The sequence below is a fragment of the Pan paniscus genome, chromosome 11, assembly GCF_029289425.2.
Source record: "Pan paniscus chromosome 11, NHGRI_mPanPan1-v2.0_pri, whole genome shotgun sequence".
NCBI classification, from domain to species: Eukaryota; Metazoa; Chordata; class Mammalia; order Primates; family Hominidae; genus Pan; species Pan paniscus.
Window position 1 is genome coordinate 69,336,485 of NC_073260.2, and position 18,922 is coordinate 69,355,406.

Here is an 18,922-nt window from a genome sequence, read left to right on the forward strand (position 1 = left end):
CTGTCTGGTGAAAGGAAAAGAAAGGTTCCAGCAAAACAAGGACCATGTGTTAAGAGGGCTGTTGATCCCTCAGTCTGCAAAGCACAGACTCCTTCTGTGCAGGAACTTCCGCAGATATGAGTTCTTATACAGTTCGGTTAACCAAGGCTCCATACTGATCTTCAGAACTTCCCACTATGCCAGCTTGGCTTTAAATGGTTTAATTGCATCATCGTAGTGTTATGCTCAATCCACCAGGAATGTGGATTCACATCCCTATTCTGCCACTTCCAAGCTATCTGGCATGGGTCATGTTATTTAACTTCTTTGAGACTCTTTCCACATCTATAGCAAAGACGGAAGAATCTGTTTCATAGACTTGTTGGGAAAGTTAATGAATTAATGTCTGTGAAGGCCTTAGCACAGAGTACGGTACACAGAAAATGCTTCATCATGAGACAGTATTATTTACTTTATTTTCAAAATATGACCACCCATCCCTGGAGAACAGTGGGTCAGATTGCAACTAAAGAGAACCAGCAAAGGGCACTAGCTTGATGATTGTGTCAGCTGGAGCCTGCTTTATGTCTTTCATTGAGCAGCTGTGGGCCAGATTGAGTCTTTAGAAGCTGAGCCTTTTAATTTTCATACTTCATCTTACATTTCACAAATAGTTTATGCCCTTCTGTTTCATAACAGGTGCCAACGTTTTTTCCTTAACTTGGTTAACTCCAGACTTCTTGTCTCTGCTTTTCCCAGCTGGATCTAGCATTTTCTTCCCTCATCTCCCTAATAGGCTAAGACAGGAATCATATCAACATACAAAGCATCTTGTTCCCACCATCTGGTTGCGTTTAGAGTTAATCCAGTCTCCCGGACCTGAGACCCATCTCATAGTCACAGGTACTCAACAGCAATGTCATGTGGCCCTCCAATGAACTGCCCCCCACACCCGGTGCTTCCAGAGGACCATGAGACCATCCCCCACTTTCTTCTCCATCCCTTTGCCCCCTCACTCTCCCCCTCCACAACCACATCTGTCCCAAAGTTTAGAAGATGGGAGCAAGCCTTCCTTTTGGTCTGTAAATCTTTGAATGCCTAAGAGGTGATCCCATTCACTTCTAGAATCCTGCCATAAAGCCCAGCCTCAAACTGAGAGCTCTACTGCTCTGCCATATGCAGACCCAATCTCCTTTCTGGGCTTGGGTCCACCCCACACCCAGTGACTGGGTATATCCTAACACTCATGGGAACACCTCTCAGAGAATCACTACCTAAATCCCAATATTGGCCATTCACTGACAACACATTGCCCCAACCTCCTGTCTATTTGGAAACCCAGGCCCAATTACTGCCTAGGCTACAGCTAAGGTTGCCCCAGCCTTTCTTATCTTAAATGCCCCCAAGGGTCTCCACAGCCTAGTCGGTGACTCTGGCCCTTGTTTCCCCATTGGTCTTCAGTGTGGTGCCAGGTCCCACTGCCTCTCCTACCCAAGCCAGCTTTGAGCTGTCTCAGCCTGCTTTTGGGCTGGCACATGCTAGAGTAAAACTACCCTGCAAGGTTAGCAGTGTAGAGAACACACTGCCCCCAGTATCTATCTTTTAGTACTCTAGGGGCTGATGAGCCTTTTAGTCTGTGGGACCGATGTTGAGTTTCTCTCCGTGAACTCCATGGAGCAGAGGAAACGATGAGAAATGTTTCCAACTACTCTCAAACTGCAACACACTCTCGCTAATTAGATTATCTTCAAAGCTTCTCATTTCTAAAAAGTCCAAATGTCAGAAAGCAAGTAATTAACTAAACCTTACATTATGATGCTTTTTGGTAAGTTGCTTAAAGGGGCTTTAGTTCTTTTTTCTTTTTTTCTTGATCATCAACAGATGCTCAGAGGCTTCCAACTGCCTCTGATTCCTCCCTATGCTTCAAATACATCATTGCACTTCCCAGCAGCTAAATTTGTGATCTGCCCTTTACTAACACCTCTGAAACAAGCTTGAAGCAAAGCCTCTGCACCCACTCAGGTCACAGACAGGCCTCTGGCCCCATCTTCAGGAATCAGACACTGTCTCAGGGTAGAAGCAGCACTCTAGGTGAAAAAGATTTAGCCCCTGAGTTATGCTTTTGAGATTTTTTTTTATCAGACCTCCTCAAGACCCCAGGAAAATCCATTTCAAATCTATTCATTAGCAAAATATTATAATCACATCATCAGAAAAATATTTTCTGTATGACTCAGTCTATCACCATGGAGAGAAGTGATCCTGGCTTACTTTTAAGCTTTTTTTGATAGGCATTATTTTTTAGTGTAGTTTTAGGTTCACAGCAAAATTGAGAGGAAGATACAGAGGTCTCTCATAGTCCCTGTGCCTTCATATACATCACTGTCCCCAGAGTCCATAGTTTAGATTAAGATTCACTCGTGGTATTGTATACTGTATGGATTTGGACAAATGTATAATGACATGTATCCACCATTGTAGTATCATACATTTTCGTTGCCCTAAAAACCCCCTCTATATCCAGGCCAGGCATGGTAGTGCACACCTGTAATCCCAGCACTTTGGGAGGCAAAGGAGGGTGGATTGCTTGAGCCCAGGAGTTGTAGACAAGCCTGGGCAACATGGTGAAACACTGTCTCTACAAAAAATACAAAAATTAGCCAGGCATGGTGGTGCATGCCTATGGTCCCAGCTTCTTAGGAGGCTAAAGAAGGAGGATAGGTTGAACCCAGGAGGCAGAGGCTACAGTGAGCCAAGATTGCACCAGTGCACTCCAGCCTGGGCCCCAAAGTGGGACCCTGTCTCAAAAACAAAAAGCAAACAAAAAACTCTCTATGTTTTGCCTATTCACCTCTCCTTCCCCCAAACCCGTGGCAATTACTGTTCTTTTTACTGTCCCCATAGTTTTGCCTTTTAAAGAATGTCACATAGTTGGAATCATAGAGTATGTAGCCTTTTCAGACTGGCTTCCTGCACTTTGTAATATGTATTTAAGTTTACTCCATATCATTTCGCGGCTTGATAGCTCATTTCTTCTTAGCGCTGAGTGATATTTAGTTGTCTGGATGTACCACAGTTTATGTATCTACTCACCTACTGAAGGACATAGCTTGGTTGCTTTCAAGTTTTGGTGCTTATGAATAAAACTTCTGTAAACTTTCACGTTTTTATGCCACCTTCCACCCCCTCCCACACATCTAATAACTGAGTTAAGATTCTCTTGCAGTCGCCCAAGAGCACTGCTTTAAGATTCATTTCTTCTTCTCCCCTCTCTAGCTGGGACAAAGAATGAAAAAAAAGGAGGAAGGGGGAAGATTCATTCCTGATGAGGAATTCACTGACCTACTGTTTTCGTGCATGGCACTTGGCAGTGCCACCCCATTTCCTGAGTTAGACGGCCATCTGTAGATTTGGGATTTTTATTTGTTTTTTTATTACCCAGCAGCAGAGGGGTGACTAATACTGAATACTTTAATGGGGTTTCCTGTGGTCTCAAATATCCATGGGAGAATGTCAAAGGATCCTTGTTCATGTAACATCTTGTTCATTTTTCACAGACTTTATCTTCAGGGCTTAAAGATATACCCTGGTGCTGACAGAATCAGGCAGACCAGGGTGTGGGCTAATCTACCCATCTTAGAGTATTGAGAATTCTCTTCATTTCCTCTTCTCCAGTCTGGCTTATCTGGGTTTGCTCCTGGTGCACTTCCTAGGGCATATCCCCTGAGATACAATCAGGTTCTAGTTATATAGGAACACTTTTTACCTAATTTTTTTTTTGTAATGTGTTGTTAATCAGTTACTTTTTAAAATTTAATTTTCTTGGAGCTCTTTAATTTTCTATCATTTCAAACTCAGACAAAATCTGCAGGAAAACTACAAAGAACTCCTATATACTTTTCACCCAGCTCTACAAATTAAGATTTTGCCATGTTTGCTTTATCTACCATTTAAGAATAGGTTGCAAACATCATGCCCCTTTACCATTAAATATTTTAGTGTGTATTTTATAATCAAACACATTCTTCAGCATAACTATAGGATAATTACGGAGTTCAGGAAATTTAATACTGATACAACATTATCAACTTACTTTCGGTCCATACACCAATGTTTCCAATTGCCCCAATAACAACCTTTATAGATATCTGTTCTTCTGGACCAAGATTGAATCTTGCATCCCTGGTAGCATTTGATTGTCATGCCTCTTTCATCCACTTTAATCTGGGTCAGTTCCTCAACCCACCTGAATGTTTTCTTGCTTTGGAAATTGACAAATTGAGAATATAGTAAGTTTTTATAGTGAGCTGTTTCATCGGCTCACTGCTCCTAGAGCCCAAATGTTTCCCTAGAGATAATTTTCCAGTTATTCAACACATGTCCTCTCTCCCTAGATTGTTAGACGTGTATGTCAGCATTCAGACAAGAATCACACTTGGCTGCACCAACTGTATCCCAACTGCTACAGTCACATCCCCTCTGTTCTAAGAGGGCAATCTGAACAGCGTGATTTACAAGCCAATTGTTGATAGGATTAAAAGTTATTCTCAAAAGAGCAGAAGCATTTTATTTGTATAAATGTATGTGGTACAAATACAGTTTTGTTACAGGCATAGATTGCATAGTGTTAAGTGAGGATTTTAGGGTATCCATCCTGGCATAACATACATTGTACCCATTAAGTAATTTCTTACCTTCCATACCCCCTCCTACTCCTTCACCCTTCTAAGTCTCCACCGCCTATCATTCCACTCTCTGTATCAGTGTGTACACATTATTTAGCTCCCACTTATGAGTGAGAGCATGTAGTATTTGTGTTTCTGTGTCTGACTTGTTTCACCTAAGATAATGACCTCCAATTCCAACCATGTTGCTGCAAAAGACATAATTTCATTGTTTTTATGGATGAATAGTATTCCAGTTTGTATGTACATATGATACTTTCTTTATTCAGTCATCCGCTGATGGGCACTGAGGTTGTTTCCTTATCTTTGCTACTGTTAATAGTGCTAAGATAAACATACAAGTGCATCATCTTTTTGATATATTGATTTCTTTGCCTTTGAGTAGATACCCAGTAATGGGATTGCTGGATCAAATGGCAGTTCTATTTTCATTTTTTTGAGAAATCTCCACACTGTTTTCCACAGTGGCTGTACTAGTTTACATTCTCACTAACATTGTATAAGAGTTCCCTTTTCTCCACATCCTCACCAACATCTGTTAATTTTTGTCTTTTTAATAATAGCCATTCTGACTAAGATGATATCGTGTAGTTTTAATTTGCATTTCTCTGCTGATTAGTGATGTTGAACATTTTTTTAATATACCTGTTGGCCATTTGTATGTCTTCTCAAAGAGCAGAAATCTTTTATGTTCCCTCCAGGCCATCTGGGGTGAGGTATTTATAGAACAGGGTAAATAATACCAGAACTCAGCAAAGTCAAAGCAATAGCAGTACCCATGACAGAACTGTGACTCTTTGACCTGCACAATTTAAACTGAGTGATGACTTTCTTCAAGCAGATCAGCTCCTACTACTGATGTCAAAGTAGACATCAGCTGTGCTTCTGACACAGAGATTGAGCAACAAAGGAAAATTGTTTCTATAAAATATATCTAAAATCTTCATCTTAGAGACAGATTGAGTCCCATAAAATCTCTTCCTTTTCTCTTTTTTCTTTTAAAATTTTTATGAATGAATTGTGAATTGTGAAGAAGTATATGAATAAACATTCACAGTCATGACAGGAAATTTCTTTTTATTTATTTATTATTATTATTATTATACTTTAAGTTTTAGGGTACATGTGCACAATGTGCAGGTTAGTTACATATGTATACATGTGCCATGCTGGTGTGCTGCACCCATTAACTCGTCGTTTAGCATTAGGTATATCTCCTAATGCTATCCCTCCCCCCTCCCCCCACCCCACAACAGTCCCCAGAGTGTGATGTTCCTCTTCCTGTGTCCATGTGTTCTCATTGTTCAATTCCCACCTATGAGTGAGAACATGCGGTGTTTGGTTTTTGTCTTTGCGATAGTTTACTGAGAATGATGATTTCCAATTTCATCCATGTCCCTACAAAGGACATGAACTCATCATTTTTTATGGCTGCATAGTATTCCATGGTGTATATGTGCCACATTTTCTTAATCCAGTCTATCATTGTTGGACATTTTGGGTTGGTTCCAAGTCTTTGCTATTGTAAATAGTGCCGCAATAAACATACGTGTGATGTGTCTTTATAGCAGCATGATTTATAGTCCTTTGGGTATATACCCAGTAATGGGATGGCTGAGTCAATTGGTAATTCTAGTTTTAGATCCCTGAGGAATTGCCACACTGACTTCCACAATGGTTGAACTAGTTTACAGTCCCACCAACAGTGTAAAAGTGTTCCTGTTTCTCCACATCCTCTCCAGCACCTGTTGTTTCCTGACTTTTTAATGATCGCCATTCTAACTGGTGTGAGATGGTATCTCATTGTGGTTTTGATTTGCATTTCCATGGGAGGAAATTTCTTTTGAAGTCGGGTACTTCATTTTTATAATGTGAACAGTGCTCCTTTCTCCCCTCCCTTTAGAAAGGAAAAGAACAATTTTCCTGTCATGTTGAAATGTTGGTTTGATGCTAACCTGTCAGCATGCCCTTTGGGTAAAGATATTTAGTTGTGTTTTACTTCTTCGGTCTCCCCTGGTACAAATGTATATATATAAATATCTGTCAACCAGTTGATGTAGCCCTTTGAGATCTTTGGGACTGTCATTAACTTTGCTTGTCCTTTGCTCAGAACTTCTGTTCAGTGCCGTGGAAGCCAGCTGCAATTTTGAGCAAGATCTCTGCAACTTTTACCAAGATAAAGAAGGTCCAGGTTGGACCCGAGTGAAAGTAAAACCAAACATGTATCGGGCTGGAGACCACACTACAGGCTTAGGTAAATCAGGGATCTGTCTATGTGGGGACATCTTGGGTAGTCGTGAGCTTTATTGGCCATTCCTACTTCACACCTGCAAAGACACCGACTTAAAGAAAAAAGGCAGCTGTGAAGAAGCAAAGACAATCAGTAATCTTGTGTTTGACCATTTTTAAAAATTGGAATTCAAGTTGCCGTGTTAACAAACATATTTGCTAGTTAATTAAACAGGCAAATCCTTGTAAAATATTTTGGAACTCACTTTAGATGCAATACCTTTAAGGAAAAAAATCTGTTGAATTGTATTTATAAGAAATCTCCAGAAGAGACATATTCCTATAGATAAAAAGCAGATTTCAGTGGTTGCCAGGGGCTGTGGCAGAGGGAATAAGAGTGTTTAAGTATGGGGTTGCCTTTGGGTGATGAAAATGATCTGGAACTACATAGTGGTGATGGCTGCACAGCATTGTGAATGCTCAAAATGCCGCTGAATTGTGCACTTTCAAATGGATAAATGGTAAATTTTATACCATGTATATTTTACTATAATTTAAAAAATCTATTGTGAGGGGAAAAGCTATTAAAAAATGTTGAGTGGACACTTGATGGATATATTTACAAGGAGCTTTTTGAAACAGGAGTCTGAGTGCTCCTTGTGTAGGGATTACCTATTAATTCAATGACAGCCTTTGTGGAGCCCAACCCAGTGGAGACAAGTGTGAAGAGCTTGATCTCTAGGAGTTCAGTGTCTCATTCACTTACTCAACACATATTTATATACTGGAGACTGAGGTGAGTTTACCGTGGAGCTGGTGAAGCTTAGGTTCCAGGGCCCCTGCCTTCTACCAGCCTGAGAAAGGCCTTGAAAGAGCCCTCACAATTTTGTGCTTGTAATTTTGTATTCTTTTCTTAGAGGTTGCCTCACCTGTAGAAATAAAGGCCCTACCAAATCTATTCTGACCTTGGGCTGATTAACTGGAAAATCATCTCTAGAGAACCATTTGAATTCTGGGAGCAGTGAACTGATGAAACGGGGAGCTGTTTAGGGACAAAAAGACTCACCATACTCTCAGTTTGTCAATTTTCAAAGTAATAAAACATTCAAGCGGATTAACTCCTGGGGAATACAATAGTGAACGAATCTGAAATGAATCCCACCTTCACTGGCAGACAATCTTTTCAAAGGGCAAGAGAAACATTAGACAAATATATACACAAACAAACTTATAAGCACAGGTTGTGGTAAGTGCTGTCAGGGAGGAAAAACTTTTCCTCTACCCTCTTGGGTTCCATGTTTGGACCTGAGAATTAAAGTGATGTAAGACAGATTAACAAGAAAAAAATACAAATTTTATTTAATATTTTGACTTGCACTTGGGAGCCTTCATAAAAACAATGAAGACCCAAAGAAGCAGATAGGCCTGAAAGCTTCAACACCATTTTAAACAAAGGATGATAAAATTGCGGAGAAGTAGCAAGACAAAAAAGGGTCAGGGGGCTTAAGTTTCCAGGGGCAGTAAATTGTGGGAAAGTGACTAGGAAATATATGGAGGAAACAATGGAAGATGAGGGTTATGTTAGTAGGTTTGTTTGTACAGATCCATTTTGGTGTCAACTCCCAGTCTTTAGTGACAGAATGTTCTTCCCTTTCTGGCACAGGGAGAACACCTTGTTCACAGGAAACTTTATGACCTGCTTTTAAGTATAATAGAAAAGGGGAGGTCAAAGGATCCTTCCTGCCTCTGCTATTTCTCAAGTGACTTTACCTCAAAATAATCAAAATGCCAAAGTGACATAGTTTGGGTGGCATGTTCTGATCCCCTTCTTTCACAGTAGAAAGAAATGAAGAGTGAGCTCTGAGACAGAATAGAGGGAAGAATCTAATTTGGGTTCAGGATTCAGGGAAATTTTCTCTGAGGGAAGCTGCCATTAGCTGGGAGAGTGGGAGTGACCCAGGCAGAGGGAACAACATCTGTGAAGGCCTCGAATTTGGAAAGAGCTGGTCACACCGCAGAATAGGAAGGTCTGTATGGCTGCACCGTGGGGAGGAATGGTGATGAGGAGAATGGAGGAAAATGATGTCAGAGAGGGAGATTCTGGGTGTGGCAGGCCACAGGAAGCATTTGGAATTTTATTATAGATGACATGAGAAGCCACTGAGAGGTTTTAAGCAGAAAAAACACAGATGAAACTGAGGTTTCAAAAAGGTTTTTCTGGCTGTTGTATGGCCATCCATAATAGTCTGCTCAGGCAGCTATAAGAAAATACCACAGACTGGGTGGCTTAAACAACAGACATTATTTCCTCACAGTTCTGGAGGCTGTGAGTTCAAAATCAAGGTGCCATCAGGGTGGTTTCTGGTGAGGGGTCTCTCCCTGGCTTGCAGATGGCCACCTTATCCTGTGTCCTCATATGGCCTCTTGGTGTATGGAGGGATAGAGAGCTCTGGCATGTCTTTCTCTTCTTTTGAGTTAAATAACTGGGTAAAACTAAACTGTATACAAAGACTGAGGCACCCAAAAGAAAACTGACAGGAGGAGGAGCAGAAAAAAGAAAGAGAAAAAATAAGGTGTTATTATTTTTTTCTTTTCTGCCCAGGCTTTCCAGGATACACGAACTCATTTTAAATTGACCATGGGGATGGTGGGAGGGGGAGGTTCCTGATCTTATTTTTCTTTATGTTGTTTAGAAGGAATAAAGGAAGAACATAGATCTTTAGCACCTGGGAGGATCCATCTGATGAAAAACCTGCTCTTCAAGGGCAGGTTTAACATTTGACCAAGAGAGGAGTAGGCTCTGCCCAGACACACAAACTTCCACAAAGACTGCCAGGCCAGCCTGAAATCCCACCATCTCTATCGGTCACTAAGGAGATAATAAGGAAAAATCTGCTCTGGGCCTTCCATTCACTATGGTTCAGTCCTCGGAATGTACAATCTAAGTCAGATGGTTGACCCAGGCAGCTGGTATCTCCAAGATGACTTCATCCTTTTTGTTTCATGAAAAGTGTAAATCCTAATTAATGACTGGAATCTGGGCATATTCTATAGAAAATCTGTACTGGTTTATAAAGTTTACTTAGAATTGAATGAGGTATCATTTCAATAGAGGCACATGGATATTTTCTGTCACTTAAGCCACAGACATTAGAAAATGCTTTCTATCATTTAAAGCATAGCTGATAGTCTTTGCCGTCTAGTTCTACTTTAATCATATTTTGCCACTTGCTAATCTAGATTAGATTATTTTGCATTGCTGATATGCTTTATCTTCTTTGCAGGGTATTACCTGCTAGCCAACACAAAGTTCACATCTCAGCCTGGCTACATTGGAAGGCTCTATGGGCCCTCCCTACCAGGAAACTTGCAGTATTGTCTGCGTTTTCATTATGCCATCTATGGATTTTTAAAAATGAGTGACACCCTAGCAGTTTACATCTTTGAAGAGAACCATGTGGTTCAAGAGAAGATCTGGTCTGTGTTGGAGTCCCCAAGGGGTGTTTGGATGCAAGCTGAAATCACCTTTAAGAAGCCCATGCCTACCAAGGTACAGTAGAGCCAATTTCTCCTGTATCCATGTTCAGTTGCTGGACTAGTTTTGTGAATGTCCGTCTAGCTACTGTCAACTGGTGATGTATTATTTTCCTTCTGTTCAGGCCTACGGCCTCACCCTTACACCCTACTCCCAGCCACATACAGGTTAATCCTTCAGTTATTTTCTGTTTTCTGGGTCTCTGAATCACAGCCACCTAGAGAGTTTGCTTTTTGTTTATCTCTTAAATTCCCTAAGACTAATTCAAAGACTGAGAGTACATGAATAGTCCAAGTTCAACAGCTGAACTTTAGTTTGAAACTTTAGTCATAATTCTCTCTCTCTCTTTCTCTTTCCCTCCCTCTTGCTCAAACACACATACACACACTAGCGGGAATGCTAGTATTTTTAAAAGGTGAAATCAGTGAGCCTGGTTCTGCATTGAGGCTTTAAGGTTAACAACCTAAGGCTCTAGCTGAACACAGGATGAGGAAGCTCATTAAAAAATATAGAACCAACACCACCCTAGCCAGAGAGAATTTACATAAGGGAACCGTCAGCATCTGCTTTTGATAGAAATGAGAATATAAAAAGAGATCTTTATTGCAAGGGGAATGGAAAAGAAAGCTGAAATCTCTCAAGCTTAGCAACTCATAAACTTAAAGAAGTTTTACAGATGCAATAAATTCTGTCAACTGCAACTCAAAATGAAACCTGTGTGGGAAAAATCCATTTTGTTTCAGCCTGCGTCAGTCAATCAGCAAATATCTCTTGAGTATCCTGTCGTGTAAGAAAGGGTCCCAAAGAAAAAATAAGAAAGTGCTATCCTTCAGATAACTCACACAGCGGTAGTTCAATAAACATTGTTGAATGAAGGAAGGAAGGAATGAATGAATGAGTCTATCACATTCAAATCCAGGAGTCACCCAAAGTGCAGGCTCCCCTGGGGAAGCTGCAAACTTGGGGGAACAGTAGAACCTGCACAGACATTCATAGCCCGAACTTCTCTTGGTTACAACCATCTGGATAGAATCATAGCTGTGTCCATCTATAACTTCCTGCCTAAGAAATCTAGTACACCACTCTTATCACAATATTGCCTGGTTACTTTTAGTCCATTACAAAACCCTCCAGGACATCATTAAACTTTACCATGGTTAATCAAAGATCTCTGAAAATCTTTTGTTTCCATTGCTAGGTAAGAAGAAAAACTATTTTCCATTGCTAGGCAGGAATAGCATGGCAACCTCCTTGACTTACTGATTTCTAAAAGAGTTAAACTGATTTCTAATACCTCTAGCAGAGTAGAAGCATCTAAGTTTTACCACAATCTTACAGAAACGGCTTCTTATTATTTGTATGCGAATTAAGTAGATAGTGTTGTTAAGTATTCCTTGCGTGATTTTATCAGTCTTTGATCACCTAACTAAATTGAGCTATATTGCTCAGCTCCCTGGAGGAGAGAGGAAGCAAACAGGTGTTTCTGGTACAATGTTTCTACCCTTAGCTTAGACTCTTGCTCTTTAAGCTCATTGCCTAGACAATATCAAATAATTTTTGAACAAGCCTTTCTTCCTATAAATGTCATCTTATAGATGGACTCTTGCAGCAGCATTATTGAACTTTCCTCTTCGATTTACTAGTACTGGAGAAATCCAAGTTTCTCTGCACTTCTTAGGGATCCCAAAGACCTAACTTGAGTTCCCATTACCAATTATTTAACTCTTACAAGTAGTTATAGTAATACACACACATGCACGCATGTACACACACACATGCACACACATACACACAAGCAAATACCAGAGTCCCACAATCAGGGGTGCACTAGAAAGTAATGGAATCTTCGTTACACTCTATGTCCTATTTTGCTGATTTTTTTAAAGGAGGATAAAATAAGCATTTTATTTATTCATTTGGCTTTGATTTAATTATTTATTTATTTATTTATTCATTCGTTTTCTTTACTCAACCAGTGTTTATTAGGTATATGCTCAGTACAAGGAATATAAAAATGAATGAGGCTCAGATCCTACCCTTGAAGAAGAAGAGATCACAGATGATAGAAGATTAAGATATGTAAGCAACTAACTACCATGCAATGTCATGTAAAGCCCACAGAAGGGCTACATAAAAAGACAGAGGAGTAGTTTTACCAGTTGCTGTAAAAAATAATGACAAATAGAGACCCAGCTGAGCCAGTGTTTAGACGGTTAAAATTCAGGCCATGCTGTATTCTAGAAAACTCCTGCTCATCACTCCACTCACCTCCCCCGACCCTGCTTTATCCTCTATTAACAACATGGGTTGTTTAGGAATCTGCCCATTCCTTTATAGTGAGTCTCTGCTTATACCTGAATTGGTGCACGCCTCCTAGCAGATAAGGGTGCCCCTAGGAATTTGCCCTTTTCTTCTTTGGAGGCCAACTACCAAGCCGCCCAGCAACTGCACAGTTCCCCACAACCACTTAGGGAAAAATGGATCTAGACCCAGTTGGGGCAGAGAAGTTCTTACAGCACTCAGAAAGAACTAGTCATGGATTCAGCCCCAGTGCAGATGAGGAGACAGTATAGTTTAACACTAGAAAACTCTGGCTACATGTCTCAAAGTGGCCCTTAGTTCTTGGCAGGTCCCTGTTAGACAGAAATAGCTTCTCAGAGAGCAAAAGAACCATTTGACATCCATCATAGAAGCATGCATTGGGTAAGCAGGAAACTAAAGTTCACTTACTTATATAACATATACAGGTAGACATAAACATACAAAAATATATTTAAGACAAGGGATAAAATGAGAAGTCAGAGTTTCCCTCACTAGTCCCTACTGCTGAACTCAAAATTCCACTTCCAGTCAGGAGTAGTGGCTCACACCTGAAGTCACAACACTCTGGGAGACCGAGGCGAGTCGATCACCTGAGGTCAGGAGTTCGAGACCAGCCTGGCCAACATGGTGAAACCCCATCTCTACTAAAAAAATACAAAAATTAGCCAGGCATGGTGGCACGTGCCTGTAATCCCAGCTACCCATGAAGCTGAGACAGGAGAGTCACTTGAACCCAGGAGGCGGAGGTTGCAGTGAGCCAAGATCACGCCACTGCACTCCAGCCTGGGCAACAGAGCAAGACTCCATCTAAAAATAAATAAATAAACATCAAAACTAACTGCCTCATTTGGCTGGGTGTGGTGGCTCACGCCTGTAATCCTAGCACTTCGGAAGGCCAAGGCAGGCATATCACCTGTGGTTAGGAGTTCGAGACCAGCCTGGCCAACATGGTGAAATTCCATCTCCACTAAAAATACAAAAATTAGTCAGGCTGGGTGGTACACACCTGTAGTCCCAGCTACTCAGGAGGCTGAGGCACAAGAATCGCTTGTGCCACCAGGAGGTGGAGGTTGCAGTGAGCCAAGATCATGCCACTGTGCTCCAGCCTGGGTAACAAAGCAAGATTCCATCTCAAAAAATAAATAAATAAATACATAAATATTTAAAATTCTACTTCCACTTCTTGTTTTTCTGATGGTTTTTCTTCCTGATTCACTGATGGCTTCCTCTATAACTCTAAATATATTTCCACCTCTGTTTCTTGATTCATTAACCTTAGCTGTGTTGGCTGACTCCCTACTATGAAAGAGAAGGAACTTATACTATTCCTTCTGCTTTTCTCTCTCTTCCTCGTAATTTTTAGTTTTGTTTTTATTTTGAACATTTTTCTTGGTTCCCTTTACAACTTTAGTACACTAAACCATTTATTTTTGGATCCATAAACTTTAGACAGTGCCTCTTGACACCCCACCATGTTAAAATGAATAAATCTCCCCCGACCCCGCATTTCCCTTCACCTCTCTTACCCCCTTGACTTCCCAAATTCTCCCAGATATACAATTACTGAACTTTCACATTGTTATGGCATAGAACATTTATATTCCTACAGTTAAGCCTTCTGTGTTTGCTTATTGCATGATTTCCCTATGAGGGCCCCCTTGGCATTTTGAAGAGGACAGTTGTGCCTTTGCAGTGAGAACATTTCTCACCTTACTGGATGTTTAGCATCTGTGATTATTGCAACAACCAAAATTATTTCCACACATTTCCAAATGGCCCTAGAGGTGTCATCCTATCCTTGGATGAGAACCATTGGTCTTTAAATTGAATCTGACAATTGAAATTAAAAACCATCCTCACCTGCCATTCATTCTTGCTCCCCTGCAATCTGTCTCTGTCCAGCAGTAGAGTTATCATGCTGCAACCCTCCTCTGGAGGGACCCTTTGGCTTCCTATTGCTTTTAGAGAAAAGGCATGCTCTAGCATCAGCCACCTCCCCAGGTTTACGTCTTGCATTTTCCATTCTAATCACACTGAGCAATCAGTTCCTGGGACACACTCTGATCTCTCCTACCTTAGATTATTGCATTCCCTGTTGCCTTTGCCTACACTCTTCTTATTTAGATCTCAGCTTAAACATCACTTCCTCAGAGAATCCTTCTCTGACCCCACTCTCCACTTCTATCCAGCATGGCCAGGTTAGGGTTCCCTGGCATCCTATGCTTCCCCTCCATCATCTTGGAGACAGCATAACATAGTGATTAGGAGAACAGACACAGCAATCTCTCTAGTTTTAAACCCCAAGTCTGCCACTTACTAGCTTTGCAATCAGAGTCAGTTTTCTTAATTTCTCTCTTAATTTTCCATCTGGGACCAAAATCCTAGCAATATACTTGGCACTCAGTTGATGCTCAATAATTGTCTGTTGACTGATTGCCACATTCTGACTTTTGAGCAGGGGTTATTCACCCTTATTAAAATCACCTAGGGAGGGCCAGGCATGGTGGCTCACAACTGTAATCCCAGCACTTTGGGAGGCCGAGACAGGCATATCATCTGAGGTCAGGAGTTGGAGACCAGCCTAGCCAACATGGTAAAAGCCCGTCTCTACTTAAAAATATTTTAAAAGCCAGGCGCGGTGGTTCACGCTTGTAATCCCAGCACTTTGGGAGGCCGAGGCGGGCGGATCATGAGGTCAGGAGATCGAGACCATCCTGGCTAACATGGTGAAACCCCGTCTCTACTAAAAATACAAAAAATTAGCCGGGCGTGGTGGCAGGCACCTGTAGTCCCAGCTACTCAGGAGGCTGAGTCAGGAGAATGGCGTGAACCCGGGAGGTGGATCTTGCAGTGAGTCGAGATTGCGCCACTGCACTCCAGCCTAGGCAACAGAGCAAGACTCCATCTCAAAAAAAAAAAAAATTTTTTTTTTTTTTAATTAGCCAGGCATGGTGGTGCAAGCCTATAGTCCCAGCTACTCTGGAGGCTGAGGCAGGAGAATTGCTTGAACCCAGGAGGTGGATGGAGGTTTCAGTGAGCCAAGATTTGCACTCCAGCCTGGGTGACAGAGCAAGACCCCATCTCAAAAAAAAAAAAAAAAAAAGAAATCACCTATGGAGCTTTATAATGCTGATGTCCAAGTGTTACCTCAAACCAAGGAAAGCAGACCCTGAGATGGAGACTTACTTGCAGGAAGTTTATGGGATCACCACTGAAGGAAAGGAAGGAAAGGAAGCAGGATCAGGCAGGGGAAGCTGTCGGGCTGCAGTGCATTCTCAAGGAAGGCCTCAGCTGACCTACAGGGAGCTCTGAAACTGGTGTGGCCTTTCAGAGTTGTCCTGTTTCAGAGCAATGTTGTCTTTATAGTCCCATATTGATTGGTCATTGGATGCTGGCTACCTCAGGAAGAGGGTATTGCCTTGAAATGCCGAGCAACTTTCCACAGATTATTAACAAGCCGAGTGCTGTCCACTGGCTACACTTTCAGCAACTGGGAGAATAAGCCCTTCATTCCTGAAGGATCAGTTGGGCGGTGCATCTACTATACTGATTAGGTCAGAATCTTTTGGTGTGGGGCCTGGGAATCAGTATTTTATAAAGTGCACCAGGGTATTGTAGCATCCAACATAGAGAACTATTGCTCTGAATAACCACAATAAAAGCAAAAAAGAAGAGAGCAATAAGAAAGACCGTGTGTTTCAGGCTCATATGCAGCTGAGCTGCACCGAAACCAGGCATGGTAGCCCAGCAGATTTTGTGGTAGCCAAAGGCCTGTGCAAGGATATGTCTGTGTAGTGTCCCTGCCCAGGTCCCCCACCCTGAAGTGCTGGGAGATGTTCCTGTGACCATACAGCTGGGCAGCAACAGAGTTAGATGAATGGTCTTCCTGCCCCTAGGTAGCTTTTTCATTGTGAGTGACTCAGAAAGCTGGAGTCAGATCAGTAGTCCTCATGTGTACCCTGTAAGCAGGAACCCCTGTCAAGGCTTCAGAGATCAAGAGTTTTCCAGAGCTATGACACCCAAACCTACGCTACTGTTTTCCACATGTGGTTTCTGTCCACAGAGAGTACATGTTTCTCCAAAATTCTTGCCATTGAGAAAGGAGTTTTAAGTCACAGAGCACCCAAATAAGCATACGGCCAACACTTGTCAGGTGTCACAGTCTGTCTGGAAGCTTCATATTGGCTGTTGTGGGTGGTTTAATAACTCAGTATTGACTTTACTTCCAAACTGATGACAGTTTAACAGATTTTTCTGAGCCCATTGAGCTTAGCATACATTTTGTATTAGTTGGAATTTCTAATGACTGAGTCCTGAAATGAACTTGCTGGAACTTCTAGAAGGTTCAGAATTCAACCTGGGTCAGAACAAGGCACAAGCTGGCTGTTTATCAAGTACCTACTTTGTGCTGGGCAGCACATGCTCTCTGTTCAGTCCTTAATACGCTACAGTAACACCAAATTTAGGTGAAGAAACTGAAGTTACAGGAAATTTAAATAGTTTGATTCTTCCTGTTTCCTTGCCACTTTTCCCTAAATTCCAGACGAAACCCTTCAGTGACACCCCTAAAATTCATCTCAAACATGTCTACTTCTCTGTCTCCAGCCACCACCCTAGTCTAAGCCACCATCATTTCTTACTTAAATGACTTCAATATCTTCGTAGCTGGATCTTCTCTTCCATCTTACTCTCTCTATACTCCAGAGAGAGAGAGAGAGAGAGAGACGCAGCAGCCAGAATCATTTCTTTGAAACGGGAATCAAATCTTGGACCTCCCCTGCGTGAAACTGTTCTATGGCCTTCAGAATAAAGCTTCATCCCATACTGTGGTTTTTGAGGTCCTGCACAGTTGGATCACTGCCCACTTTGCTGGCTTCATCTGCCTTCATTCTGCCACATTCATAGAGTCCCACAGTCCACATAGTTAGTGGGCCTTCTCTCTGTTCCTTGAGTCCCAAGGCCTTTCCTAGCCCAGGGCCAGTGCTCTGCACAGGGGGTGCCTCCTGCCCTAGCCATTCCCATATCAAGCTGGCTCCCATGCTTTTGTCCCAGGTCAAGTGCTTCCTCTCAGAAAGGAACATTCCTGACTGCCGCCCAGTTTATAACCACTTTCCTCATACCCAGATTACTCCCCATTAGTTTGCCCAGTTTATTTTGTGTATAACATCCAATTCTGAAATGATCTCATTTGTTTATTTGTTACTTGTTTATTGTCCATCTCTTTTCCTGTGAAAATATAGCCTTCATGAGGACAGGGACCTTGTCGGTCTTGTTCATCTCTGTATCCACAGCATCTAGCACTGTGCCCTGGTACAAAGTAGGTCATCAGTAAAATTCTGTTCAATAAATTTTGTTTGGTACCTATGTGGTCAATGAATGAATAAAAGAATGAATGGGTGGACTTTCTAGGGTTGGGAAGTGGCAGAGCTGGGGTCTGAATCATGGTCTAGTCAACTTTGAAGCCTGCCTTTTAGTGCAGGGTATCTGGGTGGTCAAGGTCTCTCTCCAATCTTAGGGAAGGCCTGTTCTTGTGCACCTGGAGAAAATGAGGCTCTTCAAGCCTGCCTTGGGGTGTAGGCACCTTTTGTTATTTAATTCTCACAGTACTCCTGTGAGGGAAGTAAAGTATTTCTTTTCAGTGTCCTTGACATTTTAGAATGCAGTCTAGCTTAAGGTCCCCCAGATGATCTAGTAGAAATGAATGCCTAAACTGAGAGCCTGGCACACATGTGTCACCTGCCTATGCTTTGTGACCTCTGAACCCATTTCTAAAGCATGTCAGGTGTGATTCTTGAGGGCCCAACTCAAAGACAATACGTGCCTTCATGAACATTATTTCCACCTCTCAGTGAGTTGTCACATGTGACCAGAGCTTAGGTGAGTGAGCAGCGGCCCGCACAGAACTGTAAAGAAGGCCAGCCTTTCAGCTTCTCTCCAGTTATTTCCCTCACTCCTGATGCCTGCCTTCTGCCTCCCCTGTGCCTTTCTGATGGCCTCCCACTCTGGATGTTGCTTTACCTTGCTTTCTCCTATTTGTAGTTATCCAACCTGTTTTAAGGACAATGGGCTGCTTATTAATAACCCCTTGCTGTCTTCCCTGGGTAGTTTAATCTTTGGCAGAAACTATAGGGATGAAGCAATGCTAAGAGTTTCCCTCAGACCATTCTAGCAA

At 41.9% G+C, this 18,922-nt stretch overlaps 1 protein-coding gene across 3 annotated transcripts in view; it reads left to right on the forward strand.

Moving 5' to 3' along the window:
* Positions 1 to 18,922, forward strand: part of MAMDC2 (MAM domain containing 2) — a 176,160-nt gene that overhangs the window by 89,919 nt on the left and 67,319 nt on the right. For all 3 annotated transcript variants that reach the window (XM_003806363.6, XM_034967604.3, XM_055091886.2), the window contains exons 8-9: positions 6,775 to 6,918; positions 10,178 to 10,443. In XM_003806363.6, the coding sequence (XP_003806411.1) occupies positions 6,775 to 6,918; positions 10,178 to 10,443 (410 nt within the window). The remainder of the gene's footprint in view (positions 1 to 6,774; positions 6,919 to 10,177; positions 10,444 to 18,922) is intronic.